We start from the raw sequence: 26,223 nt of genomic DNA, 5'->3' as shown, positions 1-26,223 counted from the left end.
TGTGGTTGTGGTATTTGTATGAGTATCATCTTATAACTAACTGACAACCTAATAACTTGACTGGTAAACGGTATTGTGATAAATAATCCTGACGTAAATGTGTTCTTCTTCTTCTTTTTTGGAGTTGACAGACGCAGCTTTCGCGTTATTCTGCCCCCCACAGTTTGAAGACGTATCTGCATTTAAGGGGTGTCCCATTTCTAAGTGACAAAATAACCCTCAACACTTGGTTTTGAGGGCCAGTTAAGATTAAGGGTTGAGCTTGAGGGTTAAGATAGGAATTGGAATTGGCCCTTAGACTTGGTACTTTCCTCCTAATGAAATTCACCATAAAAAAACAATTATAATTTTAAAAATGACCATGATCCACGGTATTACCGTTGCGTAGAATTTCTTGTACCGTAGGAACTGTTATGAAATGGCACCGCGGTGTACATGGGTATCGTGCAACTCTAGAATGTGTGTCATCTGTCCACTCATCCAGAGTGGCTGCAAAGCTGCAGCCACGCTGGAGGACTCCTCTGTCAGCGTGCAGGACTACGCTGAGTATGTGACTGGGTACATCAGCACGTGTGTTGACAACATCGTGCCCACCATACATGTCAGGAAGTTCCCCAACCAGAAGCCCTGGGTAAACACTCAGGTACGAGGCATGCTGCGTGCTCGCTCCACTGCATTTAAATCAGGCAACGAAGCTGAGTACAAAACTGCCAAGTACGGACTGAGACACGCCATTGCAGCAGCAAAGAGGCAGTACAGAGAGAAGTTGGACGGCTTCTATTCCACTGCTGACTCTGGGCGGATGTGGAGGGGCTTGCAGCACATCACAGACTACAAGACCACCAGCAGCACTATCAGTCCTACAGACAACCTGCCAGAAGACCTCAACACTTTCTACACCCGCTTTGAGGCTACAATCGACAACACAGAGACACACTCACACACCTGGACCACTGGACCCCCCTCACCACCACCAACAGTCTCCTCAGGTCAGGTACACAAAGTCCTGAAGAAAATCAACCCGCACAAGGCAGCAGGACCAGACAACATCCCTGGCCGTGCACTCAGAGCATGTGCTAACGAGCTGGCTGACGTCTTCACCTCCATATTCAACCTCTCCCTAAGCCAGAGCACAGTTCCCTCCTGCTTTAAAACCACAACCATTGTCCCCCTCCCTAAGAAGAGCCCACCCACCTGCCTGAATGACTACAGACCAGTAGCACTCACTCCAATCATAATGAAGTGCTTCGAGAGAGTGGTGCTGGCGCACATTCAGAGCAGCATCCCGGATACACTGGACTCCCTGCAGTATGCCTACCGACCCAACAGGTCCACCAGCGACGCCATCGCAGCTGTCCTCCGCCATTCCCTGTCCCACTTGGAAAACAAAGAGTCCTACATCAGGATACTCTTTGTAGACTACAGCTCCGCCTTCAACACGGTCATCCCCTACAAACTCACCCACAAGCTGTCCACACTTGGTATCCACCCCACCCTCTGCGACTGGCTCCTTGACTTTCTGACTGGCAGACCCCAGACTGTCAGGATCGGCAATAGGACATCAGCCAGCATCATAACAAACATTGGCACTCCACAAGGATGTGTCCTCAGCCCCATCCTCTACACCCTGTTCACACATGACTGTGTCGCCTCCCACAAAGACAACACCATCCTGAAGTTTGCTGACGACACTGCAGTGATAGGATGCATCACCGCGGCGGACGAAGCGGCCTACAGGATGGAGGTGGCCAGTCTGGTTTCTTGGTGCGAGGACAACAACCTCACCCTAAACACAGACAAGACGAAGGAGATGATAGTGGACATGAGGAAGGAGAGGAGACCTCACCAACCACTGTTTATCCGGGATCTTGAAGTGGAGCGGGTGAGCAGCTTTAAGTACCTCAGGGTCCACATCACTGAGGACTTCACATGGACCACCAACACAACACAGCTGGTCAAGAAAGCACAGCAACGGCTGTATTTTCTGAGGAGGCTGAGGAAGTTTGGCATGTCGACAAAGATCCTGAGCAACTTCTACAGCTGTGTCGTGGAGAGCAGTCTGACCAACTGCATCACCGCGTGGTACGGCAGCACTACGGCCATGGACCGCAAACGCCTGCAGAGAGTGGTAAAGACAGCTGAGAGGATCACCAGGTCTCCACTGCCCTCTCTGCACAGCATCTACCACCGCAGAGTCCACAGGAGAGCTGTCACCATCATAAAGGACAGCACCCACCCACAACATGGACTGTTTACACTCCTGCCCTCAGGACGGAGGTACAGGAGTGCCAAATGCAGGACAACCCGTCTAAAGAACTCTTTTTACCCCACTGCCATCAGAATCCTGAACAGCTGAGCAGGACTACAATTGACACTTTAAACCTGACACATGTCACTTTAAATCTGTTGCACAACATCTTGCACAACCAGTGTGCACTTTATGTACAGTTTTCTTACTCATGCACATGTTTATACTTATTTCATGCACATGTTTATACTTATTTCATGCATATATATTATTTTAGCTTTTTTGGTAATATTTATTTAGTATTTTTTCTTATGTATATTATACTTTTTAAAACATTTCTTTCTACTTTATGCTGGTATTTTTGAGTGGACAGCAAAGTAAGAATTTCATTGTACATGGAAACGTGTTTCTTTACTGTGCATATGACAATAAACACTTTGAATCTTTGAATCTCGTTCCCCTTGTCTGTCTGCGTCATCACAACGAGAACAAAAATTTACATATTAACAAATTTAATCAAGGCATAGCCTAAACCCTAATTACCTCATAATATATTTACATCCGTCTTAGAACAAGACAATAATTATATAATTATATATATTGAAGCTAATTTTGGACAGTTAGCCAACACATATACCACTACTGACTTTAACAATAACAATAAGCATGTGAAAATTATTGGTAGCCGATGCACAGTGAAAAGTTAATGCCTTAGGTCAGGGGTCTCAAACCCCAATCAATTACATGCGGCCCCCTACTTAATATCATGTTATAATAAAAACATGGCCCATGACCTCAACGTCTTTTAAACACAGTGTGCAGCTGAGTCACAGCTGCCAGCGAGGTGATCGAATATAACCTTGAGTGTCTTGAAAGGCGCCTTAAATATAATGCATTATTATTATTATTATTATTATTATTATTATTATTATTATTATTATTATTATTATAATATACGTTTGCTAGCGATGTTTTTATAACAGTAATAATAAGACATTTGGTCGTAATTATCCCATTATTAAACGTGTCATATATAAATACGTTTGTTAGGGCCCAAGTCACGAATGGCAGTGGCCGAAACGGCTCCTGGCATGAATTTTAATTACAGTTGTCCACACTATTATTTATGTAATTTAAAATAAATATCTGTTTTTGATATTAATATGTTAATTTTGCATCAAGTATATGTGTGATATCAATATATGTGAACAGTTGTTGTTTTTCCCACTTTTTGTTCTCTAGGCCGGCCCCCTCTTGACCACAATAGATGCGCATTGGTCCCCAGGTCATTTGAGTTTGAGACCCCTGCCTTAAGTTATTAAATTGTACTACTAATTATAAGTGCTTAGTAACCTTTCGGTCATTTCACAGTTAAAAACTTAACTACTTGACTAATATTGTGTTTAACTAGTGTATAGTGTTTAAACTGTGAAGTGCCTGCACTGCGGGCAGACTTCATATTCCCGGCAGTTCTGGGGGTAGCGACTGCCGCATTCGCAGTTTATGGAGTCCCCTTACTGTACCTCAACCACAGAGAATTAATATGTACCTTTCACATGCATACTAATCACTGCCCCACTCAATTGTGTCAGATATATTCAACATAAATAGACAATGAGGAAAACAAGAACTCGATAAGAAGAAATGGCAATTGTTATTTAAAGATGCCATATGTAAGAATGTGGCCAAAAACGGTTACTACATTCAAATTCAAAATACCAGAGTCTTTTAGGTTTCATTTTCTGACGTAACTGCCACCCGTGGTTGCTCGGCAGCTGAGACTCTACTGACTGCAATGATTGGTAAATGGCGGTAGGTGGCGCCACATGCCAAAACATGATTTCAAAATGTTTTAATGCAAATATTTTGTCTGTACTGTTGTTGTTGGTGAGTTCAGTTTGTTATATGAACATTATTCCTGAGTCTCTGTGACATATTAGGAGGATTTTATGGCCAGTTGTTTTGGATTTATTACATAATGCACCTTTAATATATGTTTTAAACATATACAGTTCTTGATATTATTCTGATTCACTTTAAATGTATGTCTTACTATATTTTATATAAGCTAACTGAAAATCACAAAGGGCTATGTTATGTCCCTCCAACAGGACTTTAACATGACAGAAATAACTGAAAGATGTCTCTAAAACAGACTTATGAGGGGCACATATTCTCTTCTGTTCAGGTTTGCTGGACGTCATTTATTCACTGCAGACACACACACACGCAGACACACACACACACACACGGAGTCCAGGCACCGTTTACCAGTTAGCTCCTTTAGCGCCGTTAGCGTGCCTACAGTCTACAGTTTGTTTATTTAAAAAAAGTGCTACAAATAACCAGTGTGCCTGAGTACTGCATATGTGTGCCTCTGTTTTTAAATTTTAGCGTTACTTTAGAGACTCTTACTAACAATCGGGAGTCAAGTAAACATGACGTCACGCGCACCTTTCTTCACTCAGTCGTCATAGAAACACGTCATGCGTTAATGTGTGTTAGTGTTGACACTGTTAATGTGTTAATTGTTATAGGAGGTAGTGGAAGTGGAGGAGAGGGTGGAGAGGCAAACAGACTATTACGGAGAAATATCTCCTCTTCCATTTAGTGAAGCATCGTAGAGTTGTACGGCCCTGGGGACAAATGACTTCCTCAGTCTGTCAGTTGTGCATGACCGTAGTCTCCAGCTGGTCATGCTCTTCTGCTTTGTGTAGTGCTGTAGACTGGATGGCATTCATTGTCCAAAATGTTCAGTGATCAGGTCCTTTTGCCTGATATTGAAGTGATGCACTCCAGTTCAGCTCCAACAACAGAGCCAGCTTTCGTCACCAGCATGTCCAGTCGCCCAGCATCCCTCTGCTTAGTGCTTCCTCCCCAGCATACCACAGCATAGAAGAGGATACTGGCAACAACAGACTGAAATAACTCCAGAGGACATTGCTGCAGACAGTGAAGGACCGCAGCCTCCTCAGGGGTTTACATGTGGTTTCCAATGCAGTTTATAGTCTAGAATTTCACCCAGAAATTTAATTTCATATACTCTCTCAATATAGCATGTATATTACACGATTTCCCGAAGATAATTTATTTAGTTTTGTTCAAATTCAATGAACAAATTGTTGCCATCGAACTATGTTTTTCATTTATTTACTTCTGTTTTAACGTTCTCCAAGAGCTGCTGCAAACCATCTCTGTGACAAAAGATGTTGGTATCAACTGATTATGAAAATAATCGTTAGCTGCAACCCTGGTAATTCAAAAATAAAAAAAGACTGGAAAAATGCAATATAAATGCTGACCATCAACATCATAAGTCTGGTTAGTCCAACTTTAATTGACCTTGTGAAATACTTTGTTAACCTTGTTCTACAAAGGCACAATATAAAGTTCAGAGGAGTGTTATTAGTAGTAGTAGTAGTAGTAGTATGAGCATTATTATTATTTAAATGTTAATGTTTATTGACAGTAGAATAGACATAACACGTGACAGCCGGTGGATGGTGATGTGAGGAACTGCTGGCTGTCAACGGGCCTCGTTTAAATACATGCATGAGCATCATGAACCTGTGAGTCACGCAGAGTGACTGCAGCAGCATCAGCATCACACACACACACAGAGACACACAGAGAGAGACACAGAGAGAGAGACACACACACACACACACACACACACACACACACACACACACACACACACACACACCTGTCTGGTGCAGCCACCGAGCGATCACACGCATACGCACCGGTCAGTGGTTGATCAGGGGCCGGTGCTGAGGTGACTATCCACCGCTGACGGTTATTGACAACTGCGAGCTATTTTTAATACAGATGTGATGCAGCGCGGGATCGAAGCCACAGACCGCATGAATGTCGCGCACTGTGGATGCCCACGCACACACGCACACACACAGCAATGAAAAACAAATCAATCAATCAAACAATCACTCACCCTGGAGTTCTCCTTCAGATAGTAGCGACAGAGCGTGTGGTCCAGGTCGAAGCCGATAACATCACAGTCTGACAGGCTGAAGTAGTCGCTCATTGTAGCTGAGGCTACGTCCGTGTTCACACACACGAACGACACTGCACTCACACTGGTGACGTGTCCACGTCACAGAGCCACCGTCACCCGTCACGAGTCAATCACCTCTGACCGGTTACCGTCAATAAGTTCCCCCGAAAAGCGGCAAAAAAAAAGAAAGCGAGGCTAAACTCGTGTGCGCCAGAGGAAGGCAGCAGAGAGGCAGCGTCAGGCGGACGGAGCAGCGTCATTTGAGCACTTCTTCCGGGTGTGAAAGGATACCGTAATCCACAGTGCGTGTGCGCAGAGAGATTGCAGCTTGAGCTTTTCTCCCGACGTTACGGTTGACGGAACCGTTTTTTGGGTTGGAGTGGTGATTTTGAGGGGGTGTGGTAACGTTGAATAGGTATGAGGTATATCACACTACGATTAAAGGAACGATTTCCAACCGTTTTGAAGTGGTTTTAATCTATTTTATGTAGGAAAAACAATAATTTAACAGTTTTTATCACCCATTTATTAGGGATGCACGATACTGAACTCCTTGCTGATATATTATAATAATACATATACAATAAGAAGATAAATCAAACTCACATAGATTAAGATAAAATAAAAAGTTAAAGGTGCATTATGTAATTAAAGCAACTGGCCAGAAAATCCTCCTAATATGTCACAGAGTCTCATGAATAATGTTCATATAACAAACTGAACTCACCAACAACAACAGTACAGCCAAAATATTTGCATTAAAAATATATTTTACAGACTGCAAATCATGTTTATGTTTTGAAATCATGTTTTGGCATGTGGCGCCACCTACCGCCGTCTACCAATCATTGCAGTCAGTAGAGTCTCAGCTGCCGAGCAACCGCGGTTTGCCAGTTACGTCAGAAAACTAAATCTAAAAGACTTCGGTATTTTAAATTTGAATGTAGTAACTGTTTTTGGCCACATTCTTAGATATGGTACCTTTGATGATACAAATGTAAGATGAAATTAAATGGACAAAATCAACACAGTAGATGGAGGAGTTTAAAATGGCTGAGGTGACAGTGGGGGAACGGTCGTGATGAGTAGGCTAATCTGAATAAGTCAAAGTCGTGACCAAGCTATTTTAAAACATTGTTAAAACCAGTGACTTGAGGTGAGGTTCATGACTGGGGAGGCACAAGTATATGAACCCACAATTGAAGCTTATATTTCAATTTTGACATTGATTGAAACATTTAGTTGTTTTAAAAGTTTTTTTAAAGTTGTTTTAATTATGCTTTAATCAATTCCATACTATTCAACAATATGAAAAGTACAATAATATGTATCAATATATGGTCAAATTAGATTTTTTTGGCTGATCTCTCTTTTTCTTTTTTTAAACTGAAAATTGTGTTTCGTCTTACCTTTATACAGTGGTATGCAAAAGTGTGGGCACCCATGTAAATGTTCATGATTCCTTTATAAATCGTTGGTTGTTTGGATAAGACATTTCAGTTAAATATATCATATAGGAGACAAACACAGTGATATTTGAGAAAGTGAGCAAGAATTATTTAAACAAAATTAGGCATGTGCATAAATGTAGGCACCCTTGTCATTTTATTGATGTCAATACCTTTAGCACTAATTATTGGAACTCAAAATTGGTTTGGTAACCTCAGTGACCCTTGACCTCCATACACAGGTGAATCCAATCATGAGAAAGTGTATTTAAGGAGGCCAATTGTAAGTGTTTCTCCTCTTTGCATCTTCTCTGAAGAATGGCAACATCGGAGCCTCAAAACAACTCTCAAATGACCTGAAAACAGTGATTGTTCAACATCATGGTTTAGAGGAAGGATACAGAAAGCTATCTCAGAGATTTGAGCTCTCAGTTTCAACTGTGAGGAACATTGTGAGGAATTGGAAGACCACAGGCACAGTTCTAGTTAAGGCCCGAAGTGGCAGACCAAGAAAAATCTCAGAGAAGCAGAGGGTAAGGACGGTGAGAACAGTCACAGTCAACCCACAGACCAGCTCCAAAGACCTACAACATCATCTTGCTGCAGATGGTTTCACTGTGCATCGTTCAACTATTCAGCGCACTTTACACAAGGAGATGCTGTATGGAAGAGCAATGCAGAAAAAGCCTTTTCTCTGTTTGTGACGGGTGCAGAGAAAAGGCTTGACATATGCTAAAGAACAATAAGGTGCTGTGGACTGATGAAACTAAAATAGAGTTATTTGGGCCAAACAAGGGGTGTTATGCATGCATTCTTGCATTCCAAGAAAAACACTTGCTACCTACAGTAACATTTGGTGGTGGCTCCATCATGCTGTGGTGCTGTGTGGTCAGTGCAGGGACTGGGAATCCTGTTAAAGTTGAGGGTCGAATCGATTTCACACAATATCAGCAGATTCTGGAGAACAATGTCCAGGAATCAGTGACAAAGGTGAAGTTGTGTCGGGGCTGGATCTTTCAACAAGACAAAGACCCTAAACACTGCTCAAAATCTACTAAGGCATTCATGCAGAGGAACAAATACAACGTTCTGGAATGACCATCTCAGTCCCCAGACCTGAATTAGGGCTGGGCGATATGGACAAAAGTCATATCTCGATATATTTAGGTTGAATATCGATATATGATATATCTCTCGATATTTTTTCTGCAAAGTGAGAGCTGTGAAATGAAATGTTCAGTCAAAGTCAAAGCCAAATATGAGTAGTTTTATTGAAAAGTACGCAAATAACAATAAAATGTAAACATAAACACTGTACAACAACGGGGGTGCCTTTTATAAAATCAAAGCTCCGTAAGGTGCACATTTAAATAAAAAAAATATCTTAAATAAAAATAGCCAATTAAATAGGCAAATCTTTTTCTGAAATAAATATGTGTATATGAGAAAAGTACAATATCAAAATGTTTTAGTTTGACAACTATAAATGGCTTTTGAAAATCAAATTACAGATTTTCTTCTCTTATAAAAGAACAAAATATGATAAGCCCTAGTAAGGGCAGCATTTATATATAGAGACAACAAAATAAAGTTGATGCACATGCCTAATTTTGTTTAACTAATTCTTGCACACTTTCTGTAAATCATAAGATAATATAAGATAGCTTTATTTATCCCACAGTGGGTAGAGAACAGGGTTCCAGCAGCTCCATATACAGATAAACAATTACAAAATATTATAAAAACTGTACATGGAAAGAAGTAAGATCAACTTTAAAACTTTATTTAAACTTTACTTTAACATATAAACTTTATTTCACGTCTCAATTATCACTGTGTTTGTCTCCTATATGATATACTTAACTGTCTTTTTCAAACAACCAATGATTTATAGAGGAAAATCATAAACATTTACAGGGGTGCCCACACTTTTGCATACTACTGTATATGGTGTGCTTGTGTCGAAGAGTCATGCAAAAGACAGCTGCTGTTCATGACAATGACCAGCAGAGGGCACATGGCCTCATCTCCTCTGTGAGGGACATGGGGCCTCTCGAGGCCGCTCCCCATTCCTCAGCAGGTGCAGCTGATTGAACCATGAACTTCCCTTTATCAGTGTTCCCACCTGAGTTAGAAAATCAGAGGAGTCGTCCGCTGCTGACCGTTTCACTGGGTTCTCCGGTCTTTGCTGTGAGACTCTGGGATTATTAGGACACAAGAAGAACACGAGTTTTTTAATGGAGGATTCATTATGACGAGCGAGGATTAGAGAGTTCAACCGTACACTCCTCACCATGAGTAAGAGCGACCGATGCGCGGAGATTCAGGCGAGCTTCTCGGCGTGCTGGGAGCGCTTCCTGGCCTGTTTTAAGAAGCCGGGTCCGGCCGCAAGTGACAGCAACAGACACCAGGACAAAGTTGAGTTTGAGAATAACGTTTCGTCAGAGCCGGGCTTTGACAGCGAAGTTCTCGGCAGCAGCAACAACAGAAAGTCGCTGCCTGGAGAGCATTACATCGCGCTGTATGATTATTCCGCCCGCACGGAGGAGGACCTGAGCTTCCACGCCGGGGACATCCTCGAAGCTCTGGACAAAAGTGCAGGGGACTGGTGGTTCGCCAAGGCCGTCACCGGCCTGTCCTCCCCCAATCAGGGATACATCCCCGCCAACTACGTGGCTCCTGTGGAGAGTCTGGAATCAGAACCGTGAGTCTCTTAATCCCAGACATTGTCTGAAAATTCAAGTCAAATACAGTTGTCCTTTGTTTGAAAAGTTAAGGGGAGAAGTTTAATGATTTCTTTGTTAAGATATGCTGTACATTAGTGTAGTTAGTGAATGTATACACGTTAAAATTAACTCAAGTCTTGAAAATTAAGTAGGTTGAGGATTTGATTATTTGTGAATATATATATATATATATATATATATATATATATATATATATATATATATATATAGCAGTTTAAATGTTTGTGAAGGTATTTAAATGAAATAAATATTGGCCGTTCTGTCTAAAATGTTGCAGGAAAAAACATTTTCAGGAATTAACTAACTTAATATACACATACGTTCCAAATTTGTTGTGTTGTGTTATTGTTGTTGTTTTTATAATTATTGTTATTAATAATAATAATAATAATAATAATAATGCAATAAAGAGTCAACACACATTATTTGTATGTGTGTATAAAGTTTCTTTTCAGGTTTAATGTGCATACACAAGTAGAGCTGCAACTAACGATTATTTTCGTAATCTATTAATCTGTTGGTTCAGAAAATGTTAAAACATTGATCAGTGTTTGTCAAACCTGGAAATGACGATGTTCTTGAATGTCTTCTTTTGTCCACAAAACAAAATGATTCAGTTTTAATGATTTCTTTGTTTATGTGGAGCAAAGACTAAGAAAATATTCACATTTAAGAAACTAAAACAATCAGAAATCTTGTTTTAATCATGAAAAAAGCTTCAAACCAATTATCGATTATCAAAATAGTTGGCGATTAATTTAGTAATCGATTAATCGTTTCAGCAGGTAATGTTTGGGTCCTCCTGCAGTTTCCTTTTTCACTCCACAGATGGAAATACAAAAAAAGGACCCATTGTTGTTTTGAGTATGAATTATGTTTATATTTAAAATGATCCTTAAATGAAATCTCCACAGATACTGACACACATATAAAACATACATGGAGTCTCACACGCTCCACACAGTCAGAGTTGATCATTCTCTGTGACCAGGAAGTCTAACCTTCCAGGTTAATAATTCCCAGGAAGCGGTGAACAAAAACAACAGGCACTGGAATGTAACTTCCTTAGAAGTGCTTTAATTAGATCTAATGACTGACATTTTTGGCACGAACACTTCTTAAAAATCATGTATGTTTTTGGGCTGCAGTCAGTTTATTTTTTTTATTTTTTTTTTTAAAGAGCTAAACAAAAGATGGAAGGTTTACTTTTTGCTTTTGCAGGTGATGTTTTCGCTTCTTAATCATAGTATTGTGCTGATCCCTGTGGAAAATGGAGCGTAATGTTAAAATCTACCTTGTGTCAGTGGTGCATTGTTGTGCAGATTGACATCTCGGTCAAACCTGTTTCTGCTCTGCTGCGTTCTGGTTTTTCATGCTTTTGTGAACTGGGATAAATGGTTTTTATAACCTAGATTCATCCTGATTCATTGTCAGAGTTTCACCAAGTCACACTCAAAACACATGGAAATGACATAACATTAACATAAGCTTCTGAGACTGTGGTTAAAGGTCATTATTACTTACTTCTCTTTTGTGTGTAGTGGAATGAAATCCTGAAAAAGCCACTTAACAAAAGGCTTATTTAAAACAAACAAAAGTCTGTAGTATCTTCAGACTATGTTTTCCACTACATCTCACTGTTTGTTTGACGGACTTTTCTGTCTGGAAACTTTACCTTTTAAACAAGGGTACATATGTTATTTTGACAAACTGACCAAAGGACACAGCAGTAGAGCAGCAGCTTATCTGACCCCTGAGATTAAAACACTGATTATTATTTTACCCATTGACTTTGGTGTAGATGGCACAAAGAATTAGCAGTCAGAAGACGGTGAGATAAAGTAGTGACAATATTCTTAAGATATTGTAGATGTATCATACATAACATAACTTCACCTATATGACCTTTTTGTTTTTTTTAATTTTCCATAAAAATGGCATTATTTCAAGAAATGTATCACCCCCCACAATGCCACAGATGTTGTACAGATTGTTGTCCTCATCGTGGTCTCGACCGAATTGCAGTTCGTCGTCATAACCTACCTGAGTGGGAGTACAAAGGTGGCATTTTGAGATTTTCCCACTCTCCACTTTTGCTAATGGCTAACAATCTGTATGTCCTCATGTCTCCACTGATGGCCATGTTTTCAGTCACTACATTTGCATCACTTAGAAAAAAAATCTGACTTTTAAAATACTCAAACGCATTAGTTTGAATCTAAAGATGGACTAACACACCCAGTTAATGTGACTGGGACTTGGTTACTAATGCATGTGTACATTCAGTCAGACTGAGGCTAACCTGAGCGCCACAGTTCCCAACCCTAAATAAAAACCTGGACATGATAGACGAAGCTGTACACCGACAACAGACAACAGTGACAAAAACAATGCGGAATTCAGACGAGAACATTTGTTGGTTTGGTGAGACTAATTTTAAAGCTTTGTGAGCTTAAATAATTGATCTGTATTGCGTGAACCTCTGACCCACAAGTCTACAAGAAATATCCACTTTACTTCCTGCTTAAAGGCATTGCACCAATCATGCGTGACAGGCTGTAGTGTCAAAGTTATTTCAGCAACGTTGTAAACAAATGGTCATGGAGACTCAAAAGTCAATCTCCTTAACCTTGTTCCATTTACAGGTTTTAATGCAGCAATAAAAATATTTTATTTATTAAAATGTCTTTTTTTTTTTTTTTTTTTTTTTCAAATAACTAAAACAATCTTTCAGATTTTATATATACATACATTTTTTCATGCAATTAGTAAGATTTTCATACAGAAAGCCTAAAGGGACATGGAGTAAAAGTAACGTTTTGCGTGCTCACCAAAATCATTGGTGATTAATTTGGTAATCAATTACTAATCTCAGCATTTAATAATCTTACTACATTCTTTCTTTTACTCTATATATTAAACATTGGAAAGTTTTATGTTGCTTTATTGGATTTAGTGGTTTAGATTGTGTTGCTGAGACAATTTTCAATCAAATCACCAGTGAATACAATCATTCTTTACCTCTCTCTCAAATGTGTTTATATGATTTATATTTAGTCAGTGATTATACAGAAAAATTTACTGAAATGTGCTTTACCAGCTGTGTTTCTTTGCCTCAATTCTCATGTTTAGCTGGTATTTCCCCAACACCAAGAGGATAGACGCAGAGAAGATGTTGGTGGCAGGAGGAAACCAACATGGTGCCTTTCTTGTCAGAAACTGCGAGAGTCAAAAAGGAGAGCTCTCCCTCTCAGGTGAGTTAAGATGAGATGCTACATCAGCAACATCTACTTCAAATGAATTCCTTACTGTAACCTGTAACACGAGTGTGTTGTTTGATGGGATTATATCTTGGTTGGTGACGTTCTACGAGTATCAGTGTGTGTGCAATGCCCACTTTAGCAGTGTTTGGATAAGAAATGCAAGAGATATTGGTTGAAATCTCTGTCGGAGCCACTTCTGCACAAAATTAATCAGCTCCACTCCAATCACATACCCTGGTATATACAGTAGAACAGTATTTCTGATTTTCCTCCAAGTACCACCGGAAGAATCCAAGTACTTAGTCTTAGCCCTTTATCAAAATATTTTATAATTATTTTACTAATCAATTAAATAATGATTTATTGTTGCAGCCCTACTCAAATATATTTAGGACCACTCGCCAGCCTTCTAAGTAAGCTGAAACTTGGTGAACAGACTCTATGGAGATGCTATGCTATTAGCTGAGTGAGATGTAACTATTCCTGTTATATCACTGCTATAACTTTATAATTTAGACTTTGCTCTGACCTTGTCCCCTCCCCCAGTCTTCCACCTCTAATTGAGATCTAACACCTTTTGGTACGTTCACACCTGACAACTGCGCTGTCCACACAGATCATTCAGGGCTTGGCATGGGATGATATTAACATTTGTTGTCAGGATTGCCTTGACCAAAACAATAATGGAAGAAGGAAAAAATAATTAGTCGCATCAGAGATGGATACATATTATGAGACGCACATTGCTATAGCAAGATAGCAGCCTCTGTACACAATGCCCTCTCATACAATACAAAGGCTTATTCTAAGGCTTTACTGTGATTAGTGATAAGTGATTATACAATTGAGCAATATTTTTCTGGGTAGTCCATTGAGTTTCTACAAGATCCGTCGTCCTTCGCTCCCCAGGCTGTGGATCAGTATGGCTCGGTGCCTTGCGTCACTAGCATCGGTTAGAATGAGTCATGCCAGCGGGACCAAGGGATCGGCGGCTCACCAGGCAGGGCGAGGAACGAGGGCAACAGCAAAAAAGGAAGCTCCATCCTTGTCGCCAATGTTATGTCCACAAATACACGGACACAGCTGTGTGCTCACCATACTTTATTCCTAACATGGATGAATCGACTAGCAGTAGTAGCGATGTCTTCAAGGGACGGGGTCAAAAAAAGAGATGGTACATAATTTATAATGCATATGGTAAAATTAATTGCTATGGTAATTAAATGTACATGACCAGAACTTTAAAATAATACATACACATATTTAGAAAAAGTCAGGGTCCCATGGTCGCATATGAAAAAAATCATCCTGCCAAAGAAGATGATGGTGCAGTTCTACACCTCCATCCTCACCTCCTCAATCACAGTCTAGTACCCTGCTGCCACTGCTAAGGATATAAGCAGTATCTGCTCCAGGCAGGTGGGAAAGAGTGTAGCTGATCCCTTTCACCCTGGGCATGGACTCTTCAAAACACTCCCCTCTGGCAGGAGGCTGCGGTTCATCGGGACCAAAACCTCACGCCACAAGAACAGTTTCTTCCCCACTGCCACTGGTCTGCTTAACAAAGCATGATTCTAGCATACTTGGCAATAAACCTGTTTCTGTGTGTGTGTTCACAAGATCCCAATCACTCACAATGGGCAAAATTTATTTACCGTCGGACTTCTGTATGGGAATTCCCATTTAACAAAGTTGCATATATCACTGTGACAAATCCATAACACCTTAAAAGCAGAGCCAAAAAAAATACAGAGCATTCATTTTATGTTGTGCAATAATGATTAACCTGGAGTGACTAAGGCTCGTGATGTGATTAATGTTCTGAACACATCTCTGTGATAAATCACCCTTTAATAGCATGTTCATGTCGCCTGTAATGTCATCGGGTGAATTCACGCTACTAGCGTAGCATTCTCCTCTCGTCTGTTTGCTCCTCTGTCACAAAGCCAAACACACTTCATGCCCAAGCACCGCTCTGTTCCATCGATTCATTCAAATGATTGATGGTCTGAAGTTCATCAAGTTAAATAAATGGAGGTATAGAGGTTTGCGCTCCCATAAAAGCACCTTGATAATTTTATCTCCCAGCGTGCTAATCTGTCTTTTCACTGGCCTTGTTCTTTCCATTACAGATGAATTCTTTCCAAACTCATTCACTGACGGTCCAGTTTATTTCACAGTCGATAAACTCTGTGTTAATTCACTGTTTTGTTTTGGTGCATGAATCAGGTCAACATTGGGGAAGAAAACGGTTCATCTGGGAAATACTGCAAAGCACTGTTAAACCATTGTTCTACCACACCATTAAATTGAACATTGTAAAATTCCTCTTCGTTTCATGACCTCGTCAAAGAAGAGGGGGAACGGGAATGGATAACATTTACTCATTACTATTGAGGATGTTGCCATATCAGAATTTTAAAGGTCTGTACTTGGCATTGGAAGATATAGAATTTTACTGTCAGGATTATCCTGCAAAAAATAATGTGATTTATTATGTTAATACGTGTACGTGGGTTCTCGGGTTTTCTCCCACAGTTCAATATCTCTGTGGCCCTGTGACAGACTGGCAACCGTTCCAGGGTGTGCGTTGCCTTTTGCCCTATGCCAGCTTGGATTGGCAAATCCAATTTTTTTTTTGCAAATCTTGACATTGCTCTAAAACCACTATTCATTACTCAGAAATCACAGACATGATAAATATATTACAGTGAACATTTTAAAGTGAAAAAATTAGAATTAATGAACGAGGTCCTGAAATGCCTGGAAAGGGAGGAGACTGTATGTTGGTGAACTAGACCAAATATGAAACTAATGATCTAATTCATGATAATCCTGATAATGAAGAGTTTTTATCATCTTTGTTTGATGATTTCTTTACCCATCCCGAGTTGGTTCCAACACAAGTAGAGCACAATTTGATTCCATCCAGTACTATGAATTATGTGCTAATATTGCAACTTGTGTGTATTATGATTATCACCCCTTTCTTACTTACTGGTTACTTACTAAGTTCTTATTTTCTTCTACTGTCACAGAGCACTACTCCCCCGTCTTCCAGGAGCAGTTTTCGCTGTTCATGTAGGCATCCTTTTTTTGTTAAGCATACAAGGATAATCTCCAACATCTCCAGGCATGCAAAAGTAGGCAGCACCGATCAGTTTAAATGTCCACTTAGGGTGCTCTCACACCCACAGCATTTGGTGTGCACCAACACGTTTGGTCTAGTTTAATGCATTATGGGTATGAGATACGGGATAACCTTTGCGAGCCAGCCGTATTCACATGAGAAGCCGCGGCATGCCCGGTGGAAATGCTCACATTGATTGGAGTAGCAGCGATCAGCTCTGGTGTGACGCGCTCGGTGGAAATCGGGGGAATAGTCCGGTGCCGATGGTCTTCGCAGTCTATTTTGGTTCGTTTAGAACTATGCATATGTGAAAGTTAAAAAAGACATGGAAGACTGTGTTGCTTTTGGACCATTAGGTAACTTCTTCTTTTGTATAACCCTGTATGTTGAATTGTCTTTCAGTGCTGGACAATGGGAAGGTGAAGCATTACAAGCTAAGAAAACTAGACAATGGTCAGTACTTTGTGTCCAGGACAAAATCCTTTCAAACTCTAAAGGAGTTAGTGGAACATTACTCCAGACAAGCTGATGGCCTTTGTGTGCGTCTGACTGAACCATGCAAAAAGGTAAAGATGAGGTACAAATGCTTAGTTCAACATGAGCTAAACACATCCTGGTGTTTTTTGGTAAGCGTAAAGAAAGGTGCTTTTTGTCCTTATAGATGGAGGCCCCACAGACTCATGGTCTTTCCTACAACACAGTGGACCAGTGGGAGATTGACCGCAAGTCCATCAAGCTGCTGAGGAAGCTGGGAGCGGGTCAGTTTGGTGAAGTCTTTGAAGGCATTTGGAACGAAACCACAGCAGTGGCAGTGAAGACCCTCAAACCTGGTATGTGAAATAAAAACATTTTTAATTGTCTACCCTAACCTCTATTGCATGCTAAGGTGGTGTAGTTTTCAGTGCTTCACTCTGTCTGGACCCATACAGTAATGAGGTAGGGAACAGGTGGTTCATGTCCATATTTTGGGTTTCCTTGGTTTTCTTGTCCTGGGTGAACCAAGACGAAGCTGCCAAAGAGCCTTCAGGAAACTCATTTGAAAACACTTGGTAATTTCGGTAATATTTACAATGTGCTCAAAGTAAAGCATCCAAAACATAATCTTGTGTGTGAATACGGAACACGCACATTAATAGTTGTGGATATGTTGATGGGAAGGAAAAACTTTAAATGTAGGATGAATCTCTTTTGGCAGCAGCAACATGAACCAAGTTTACCCAGTTTCTCTGGATCAGACCTGTACAACTTTCAGGAGTAGATTTGGAACAAATTGGAGACATTTTTGTCAGGTTGTCTGTCCTTATTTGAAGCCTTTTAAATCCATAAAGAGTCACATTCAGCTGGACACTTAGAACAGCTTTGAACTAATAACAAATTACTTTTTTTTTGAGGAATTTGAGGAAGCTAAATCATTATTTTGATTATTTATACCTTGTTTTTTGCCCTACTGTTACCTGTAAAGGTGGCTGTTTTGTTGAAGGTGGTCTTTGGCTGAATGATTTTCAATATTCACTCTAATTGGTTTGAAATGTGATGGACCATTACCGCAGGACACCCTCAAAATGTAATAGATACAGCATATTGTAATGCAAGAATGTAAACTTCATGATATTTTATTGTATTTATAACCTTTATTTATCCTCGCAGGCTTAATGTGAGGACTCTTGAAGAATTCATACTGTAAAATAATAGCAAGTTATAGTTAATAGTTAACTTGCAGTCAATTACATTTTATTAAATTGTGCTTTTGAGAACGATACATTGTGCAGCCCTACTAGAGGCCTATTAACCTTTGCTTTAAAAAGCACCATGCAGCCATTGAGATTAGGTTAGGTGTTGTAATTTACCATTATTTGAAGACACATTTATACATTCCACTCTGGTAGAGGATTTGAGCCAATGGGCCCCAGGGCACAGAAGGTGAAAAGGGCCACCCCACACCCCATCAAGACATCAGAGGTGGATAACATAGCCTAAGAGAACAAAACATGACTTAACCAGTGTTATTTGGCTTCAGGACCACTATTAAAATATTGGGATGATTAACATTGATGCCTAGGCCTGTTTAGTTACCCATCCTTCTGTATAGTGTGTGAACACTACACCACATAATGTATAGATCCCCAGAGTCAATGTCTATCTTCCAAAACATGATAAATAACGATCAATGAACACTTTTCCCAGGTACAATGGATGCCGAGGATTTCCTTAGAGAGGCTCAGATCATGAAGAGGCTGCGGCACCACAAGCTCATCCAGCTGTACGCCGTGTGCACCATAGAGGAGCCCATTTACATCATCACAGAGCTGATGAAGAATGGCAGCCTGCTGGAATACCTTCAGAGTAAGAACGCTTTGCTTTCATTCGCACGTGCGATTATGAGCGAATGCTACTTTATGATGGGGTCAGAGTCCAGTGATTCTGCTGCTGCAGCGCTTTGAAAACAATCTTCACTGCCTGTTGCAACAGTCGGGCCACAACTGAGAAACAGTAACTTGTGGGGCTGCTGTGGAGCTACTGGTCACTGCTGTTTCTGTAAAGTGAATGACAAACATCAAAATCACAAAATAATTAGTTTCGACTCACTGATTGAAACAGCCGTTGATCAGCAACTCATCTGTGCAAACTTCACTTTCATGTTGAAAATGGCTGATTAATGGCGAGATCAAGTGGCAAACACAATGGCAACCATGTTTTTAGTGAGAGCTGATATAAAACAGATAAACATGTGCACTAATGTTCCTCAACTGTTATCTCTTCTTGGCATGAGGACAATGAGGAAAAACTTTCTTACATTACCAGCTGATCAGTATTAGTCATCCTCAGTGTATGTGTCTGCCTGTATACAGTATGCATGTGTTGAAGCTTGGTAAATCAGGGACCACAGTTTCCTCAGCAGCACCTTCACTGTTGACTTGAAATTAAGTAAAACAGCTGTGATTGTGGTCCTCATCCGAATGTACTTTTTTTTTTTTTTTAGTGCTATGCTTTTATATTGCCAAAGAGCTTTTATTAACAACATGCTGCCAAATTCTTGCTTTTGCTGTAATGATGGTGTTTTTGTTAATTTTTTGCTCGAAACATTTTGACTTCGGTCTTGGTTAAAATTGGCTTTACCCAAAAACTAAAAGTGCATTAGGAACAGAAAGAAAAGGACATACATTAGGAAAGGGCCTTTCTGGCAAAAAGGGTTCACATGCAGCATGTTTAAAGCGGACCTAGACCAGAAGTTCCAATTAACGCTGTTTTTTAGTGTGTATCTGCGTCTTCTTTACCTTGTTTAAGAAGTCCTGAAGGTTCAGCCACTGCTGAGAACGCTGTGTTTTATTGTAATCTCGGGCTCAGCGAGATCTCTGAAAAAACCCGGTCCGGTTACGTTCTCCTGAACAGCAGATCCTCCTGCTCCAGGCACTAGTCCGGGCACATCCGGTTGCGTACATTGGACCACAGAAGAAGAATAACGTCCGTTGTGGAGGTGTTTCACGAGCGACTGTTTCACGAGCGACAGTGTCACGAGCAAGGCCCTGGAAAGGATCACGGTTACCAGCGGATGTATACAAAGTGTCAGGATCCTCCCCTCTCTACTGGACCCCATCGGTTCCAAAGTTCACCAGACCATAAGTCTCAGAAGGAGGCAATATGTTGCTTGCAGCACCCCAAAATGTTTACCCCAAAACAAATACATGAAATAAAGTGGGAAAAAAAGGGTTAAAAAGAAAATGACACTCATCAACACTGTAGGTGGCACTAATGAGGCTTAAGTGCTTGGCACCACCTGCCATTCAAACAGTAGAACAAGGAAGTACACTGCTGTTCCAATTGAAGAGATCATACTCCTCCCATACTTGGCGATTATGTACTTCCCAAGTATGCAATTACGTACTGGCATACTTGGGTGTTGAGAAAGGGCCAGTGTCTCCATTAGTTATACAAAATAACAGTTCGATAACAGCAGTCATTTACTGTTAATGTTATGATTATTTCATTATCTGCATCACCAGCGCAACTGGCTTTCTTTCTTTTTCTTCATAACTTCATTTTCTTTCAGCTTCATTTCCAACTTGCAGAACGGTAACTTCACACAGGTGAAAGTGAGGTGGGATCATGGGATTGACGTGGAGCCCCTTCAGGGAGGTTTCCTACTGAGATGTCATTGCAAATCACCCGTTGTTGTTTCAGGAGGACGGGGATGCGGCTGGTCACTGCACATTTTTGATACATTTCAGTAAAAACAGCCCTCAGGCTCCGAGTGTCGGGGGCCTTCTATCGGCTCGGGGCCCCAAGCAGTTGCCTGCCTTGCCTGTTCACAAGCTGCGCGTCTGCCCGTGGTGCAAAGAAAGTGAGAAAGGGTGCTAATGCGTTAAAAACATTGACCATGTTAATTCCACTAATTAATAACAGCCCTACTTTAATCACATCTCAAAGTTGATAATAATTTTGTATTTTTTTGTAAAAGAGCGAATCTGGACTTTTTTTTCTTTTTCAAACAAAAGAAATCAAACGGTACAACTGTTTTACAGCCCACTGTCAGATATGTATACAGTCATTTGTAGAGGTGCTTATGTCCGATTAATAGGTCTCTGAAACATAGTTGCGAGGAGATGTGCTTTCAGACGTGTGCACAGATCTGAGTGTTTTATTTTGCAAACAGGATGTCGATGTCCTAAAAATCAGCTTAACTGCAGGCTTTTGACCGTTAATCCGTTTGTAATTCAGGTGTTAAAATTTAGCATCAGATTGACTACAGTGCATGGATGTATTGTAAGATTATTATTATTATTATTATTATTATTATTATTATTATTATTATTATTATTATTATTATTATAAGGTTATATTTAGTCACAGAGCTCATTCAGCCATTTGTGTTTGACACTTTGGAAACCACACCAAAGTCCGTTGAGAAAATCTGCAAGTTTACATCACAGCAATCTGACGATGTTGATCCACTGCTGCATCTTTCAGAAAGTTCAAAGTTATTTTGTGTCTTCAGTTTTCAAAATACTCAATTCAGGTTTACCCAAGGTACACAAACATTTTGGTCAAGGCAGCAGTAAACAAGCAACTCGTGTCCTCATGGCCTCATTCATGCTCTGTACAGGTGGTGATCACATCACAGTCACCCCAGCTGTACGTAAAACACAGACTGTCTGCATCTTGTAAAAACCACACCTCAAATAACCTGAACCATGACTTTAAACCTTTGGAGTACAGTATTTACAATATATAAGTTCTTGTCTCATCAGTGAATTACCGTCAAATGTTCAATAGCACAGTGTGTTGAAAATACCTTTGCCATTCGCTAATACTAGATTGTTTAAGCTGTTGCTATCTAATCCCATAGGCTTTTTTCCCCGCCACAGATGTTATGATCAATAACAATGATGGCTGCATTTCATTTGGCAGCGTCTTCAAGTTCTCCGTCACTTGTAATGAACTGGCATAGTCTCAACTTTAAACTTCACAATAATGCAGATCATTAAGTACTCTTTGGCTGACAAATACAAATTGCTCATTGCTAATTGGAGACTCTAAATTTACCACTGCAATGTGGACGCATCCAGTGTACTGCTAGACTGCCAAATCAAAATATTAAAATCAATCAATGTGGCGACCAATAGAGAGGGAGTAGCCAAGTTTTAGTGTGTTTTACTTTATTGATACTCATAAGGGAAATGAGAGAGATTATTCATTTTATGGTATTGATTAATATGTGCCATCTCTGCCTTGATTTCAGAAGATAAGGGTTCTACACTCCAGCTCTGTGACCAGATAGAGATGGCAGCACAGGTGGCATCAGGCATGGCCTTCCTGGAGGAACAGAACTACATCCACAGAGACCTGGCAGCCAGAAACGTCCTGGTGGGTGAAAACAACATCTGCAAGATCGCCGACTTTGGTCTCGCCAGGGTCTTCATGGTGAGTTTGACTTAGTTCTTTATTCTCTGCAAGAAACACTATAAACATTGTGGAGGTGTGGATCTTGACACTAAAACTGAATTGTGTGTGGTGTTTTAGAGAGAGAATGAGAAAGTGTACGAAGCCAAAGAGGGCACAAAGTTCCCTGTGAAATGGACTGCTCCGGAGGCCATCCACGACAACAAGTTCAGCATAAAATCTGATGTTTGGTCCTTTGGGGTTTTGCTGTATGAGATCATGACCTTTGGCCAGATGCCTTATTCAGGTAAAGACTATCACCTTCCTTTCTTACATTATCTGCACTGCTTATCCTTTGAAGGATTTGTTGGAGGAGCTGTAGCCAATAACAGCTGACATTGGGCGAGAGGCAGGGTTGGACAGGTCACCAACCTATCACAGGGCCAGTGAAAGCTGTTTTAAGACATAACCACAAAACCAGTTAATGCCTAAAAACTGGGACACATGAGCCGTTTCTCAATATCCATACTTGTCCATACTTGCGTACTCCTGTACTCTTGAAAACATCGTAAGCCTCAGTCCAAGTTTTGTTCCAATCGTCAAGTACGCGAGCAGAGAGTACGGTTCTCATACCCGGAAGTGTTCTCGCTCCGCCCGTTTTACTAAGGCCTACTTTACATTACGCTTATCGCGATAGCAGCGAAATTTGCCTGGAAATCTGTCAGGACACCCGCGGTGCTTACAACTTTCCTCTTTACTTGCTCGACTGTGGGATCGTAGCCGACCTCCCGCATCCGCTGTTGCTTTTTTTACGTAGGCCATCTTGTTCCTGGATGACTCCAGCTTCTTCTGGATCTCGTCATCTGACCAGATACTGATCAGGCACTTGGTTTCGGAGGTGCTCCACGTACAGCGGCCAGTGCTCTCCTTCACCCCCGCCATTTTTTGGGGGAACAAAAGTCCCGCGGTATATGAATTAGCGCGCGCTATATGCTAAACGCCTAAACCCTGACTTCCCGCTGTCGCGAGCCCGACGCATTCTCTTTATACACACTTTGAAGTTGTCGGGATAAAATTTGAAGACAGCGGGACTACGACAGCTGGAATTCTCTTTACACAGGGTTCCCGTTGTCGCGAAAAGCGTAATGTAAAGTGGGCCTAAGTAGGCATCGGATGGCGTACTTGAGAAAGCCATGTTTCCCAGAATGCATTTCGGCAGAACACAGCAGCAGATAAAACAAATATAAACCTGTAATAAATATTTGTCTGTGTCCGGAACGCAGTTTTTTAAATAATTTGAGGTGAGAAATTAGTCATTTAGAATCCAAGCATGTGGTTTGTATCTTAAGATATGGCGTATTTATAGTTTGGCAGTGATGTTGTCGGAGGTGATCAACTCCAAAACGATTTCTATGGACATTTGTGCACACACAGTCCCTCTGGACAACTCCCCAACAACTCTCTCACTTGGTTTGCTACATCTTGGAATTCCCCATTTAAGCACTTAGAATTAACTGAACAGATTTAAACAACATGACTGTTACTCTGGGTTTAATACCACATCAGAGAACTTTAATTTTAGTGAAGAAATCCTACCCTACTAGATTTGTGACCATGTCTTTCTGTGACTCAGGCATGACCAACAACCAGGTAGTCCTCAAGGTTCCACAGGGATACAGGATGCAGTGCCCCCCCAACTGCCCCAAAGTCATGTATGACATCATGACCGACTGCTGGAAGATGGATGAACAGGATCGGCCCACGTTTGAGACCCTGCAGTGGAAGCTGGAGGACTTCTTTGACCTGGATGCGACCTCGTATGACTATGCTAGCCGATACTAACACACTAAATGGCATATGGGGGGGAAAAGCTGACTATTTTAATGAAGTAAGACACTGAAACGTAATTTAAAATTCCTCTCACTGCTGTCATGAAATAATGTTTGATATGCATGTGGTAGAATACTGTGACAACTGACTCGTGGTGAGAAACTTTTACTACAGCAACACTCCTGGCCTTGCTTTGTGTGATAACCGAATGCACTTTGAGGCCACATGCATGTTGAGCCTAACTTGTGAAGTTGGCTCTCAATTGCAAGAGGTCTCCGTCAGCACAGAAGAAAAGCTGCAAATCTGTCCATCTCGACCAACCAGTTCTTCTTGCACTCAGCATAGCACGCATTGTTTCCACCAGCTACGTGAGCTTTACTGTAAAGTCCCAGAGAGGATCTGAGAAATGTTCCCATACTTGCTCTGTCTGTTTCTTTTTTCTTAGAAGGAATAAGTGGCAGATGATCTCATCTCCGTTAACTCTGAAACGCATAGGCACTGTATCTGTGGACCTGTTCAGGCATGGTATTAACATCCATCCCTTGAGATCCGATGACGTGTGTTCAGCCCAAAGTTCAGGTCGGAATGCTGCACCCAATGTGTCCTTTGAATAATTAAGAAAAGGGATTTTGTTTGAATCCAAAAAAAAAACAAATGTCCTTTCTTTCTTTTTTTAAATAAGGCTTTTATTGTGAAATGCACTGCCCACCCCCCTCAAAACCGTCCCATGCTGGTCTACCATTTAAGCCTGTTAGGGCAGATAAGATAAGATAGCTTTATTTATCCCACAGTGGGGAGAGAACAGGGTTCCAGCAGCTCAGTATACAGATAAACGATTACAAAATATTATAAAAACTGTACATGGAAAGAAATAAAATATGAGTGAATGTAAATAAGGTGCATATTAGGTTAAGATAAAAATAAGACAAATCTAGGCAAAGAAAAAACAGGAAACAAAAACTGTAAACAATAACTTAACAGACCAGTGTAATGATCTGGGGGCTGTATGGTCGGATTGATTTGAAACATAATTTTGTCACTGTGAAGGAAGGATGGATGTAGCATATACTGCACAAGTGAAGTGAGATGTCATCGCAAGTGGTGAAAGGAAATCTATCCAGGATGCATGTGTGAACAGTCATATTTAGCGCTATCCCTTTGTGCTTGGATTTCTTAGGACAGATGTTTTATACCAGGTCTGAAAGAGGTCTATAGGCAACTGTCTTTGTCCATAGTCGTCAACTTCAGACCCTCAATACAAATCTCCGAGACAGGTTAAAGGGATAGTTTGGAATTGTGGACATAAGACCTATTTTCCAACTCAGCCGGTGTGATGGAGACGTCTGGAGACGTTTTCAAGAAATTTCATTCAGTTCTTCTAGTTGCCGAGTTCGCTGATGCTATGGGTAGCGCAAGTCAATCGTACCTGCTAGCATGGCATTAAAAACACTCATACCGACTCCACAGTGCACCCGAGGCAAATCAATTGTAACGGCAGACTATCGATGTACACATCTGTGTTGATAGAATGATATTTGAAACAAAACTAACCTTGCATCGCATGAATTTTGAGGGACTACTTTCTCAGCACTATACGGAATCAGTCCGCCGCTGCCGGAAGTATGACGCGCTGCTGCTGAGACATAAATCCTTTAAGTTGCAAGG

The 26,223-nt window shown here is 40.8% G+C and overlaps 2 protein-coding genes across 3 annotated transcripts in view; one reads left to right on the top strand and one right to left on the bottom strand.

Moving 5' to 3' along the window:
- Positions 1–6,406, bottom strand: part of nt5dc1 (5'-nucleotidase domain containing 1) — a 129,756-nt gene extending 123,350 nt beyond the window's left edge. For both annotated transcript variants that reach the window (XM_083898229.1, XM_083898230.1), the window contains exon 1: positions 6,201–6,406. In XM_083898229.1, the coding sequence (XP_083754355.1) occupies positions 6,201–6,293 (93 nt within the window). In that variant the 5' untranslated portion in view covers positions 6,294–6,406. The remainder of the gene's footprint in view (positions 1–6,200) is intronic.
- A 3,599-nt stretch (positions 6,407–10,005) lies between these two features.
- frk (fyn-related Src family tyrosine kinase) lies at positions 10,006–24,570 on the top strand (the record flags this gene model as incomplete). Its single annotated transcript, XM_083898463.1, has 8 exons — positions 10,006–10,415; positions 13,591–13,712; positions 17,254–17,417; positions 17,513–17,681; positions 19,036–19,194; positions 22,589–22,770; positions 22,870–23,035; positions 24,362–24,570. 8 exons carry the CDS (start codon positions 10,006–10,008, stop codon positions 24,568–24,570), a joined length of 1,581 nt encoding a protein of 526 aa, XP_083754589.1.
- Between the last annotated feature and the right edge of the window lie 1,653 nt (positions 24,571–26,223).

The sequence above is a fragment of the Microchirus variegatus genome (genome assembly GCF_963457635.1).
Source record: "Microchirus variegatus genome assembly, chromosome: 12".
NCBI lineage: Eukaryota > Metazoa > Chordata > Actinopteri > Pleuronectiformes > Soleidae > Microchirus > Microchirus variegatus.
Note: the sequence above shows the minus strand (reverse complement) of the source record. Positions and strands in the feature narration are given on the sequence as shown.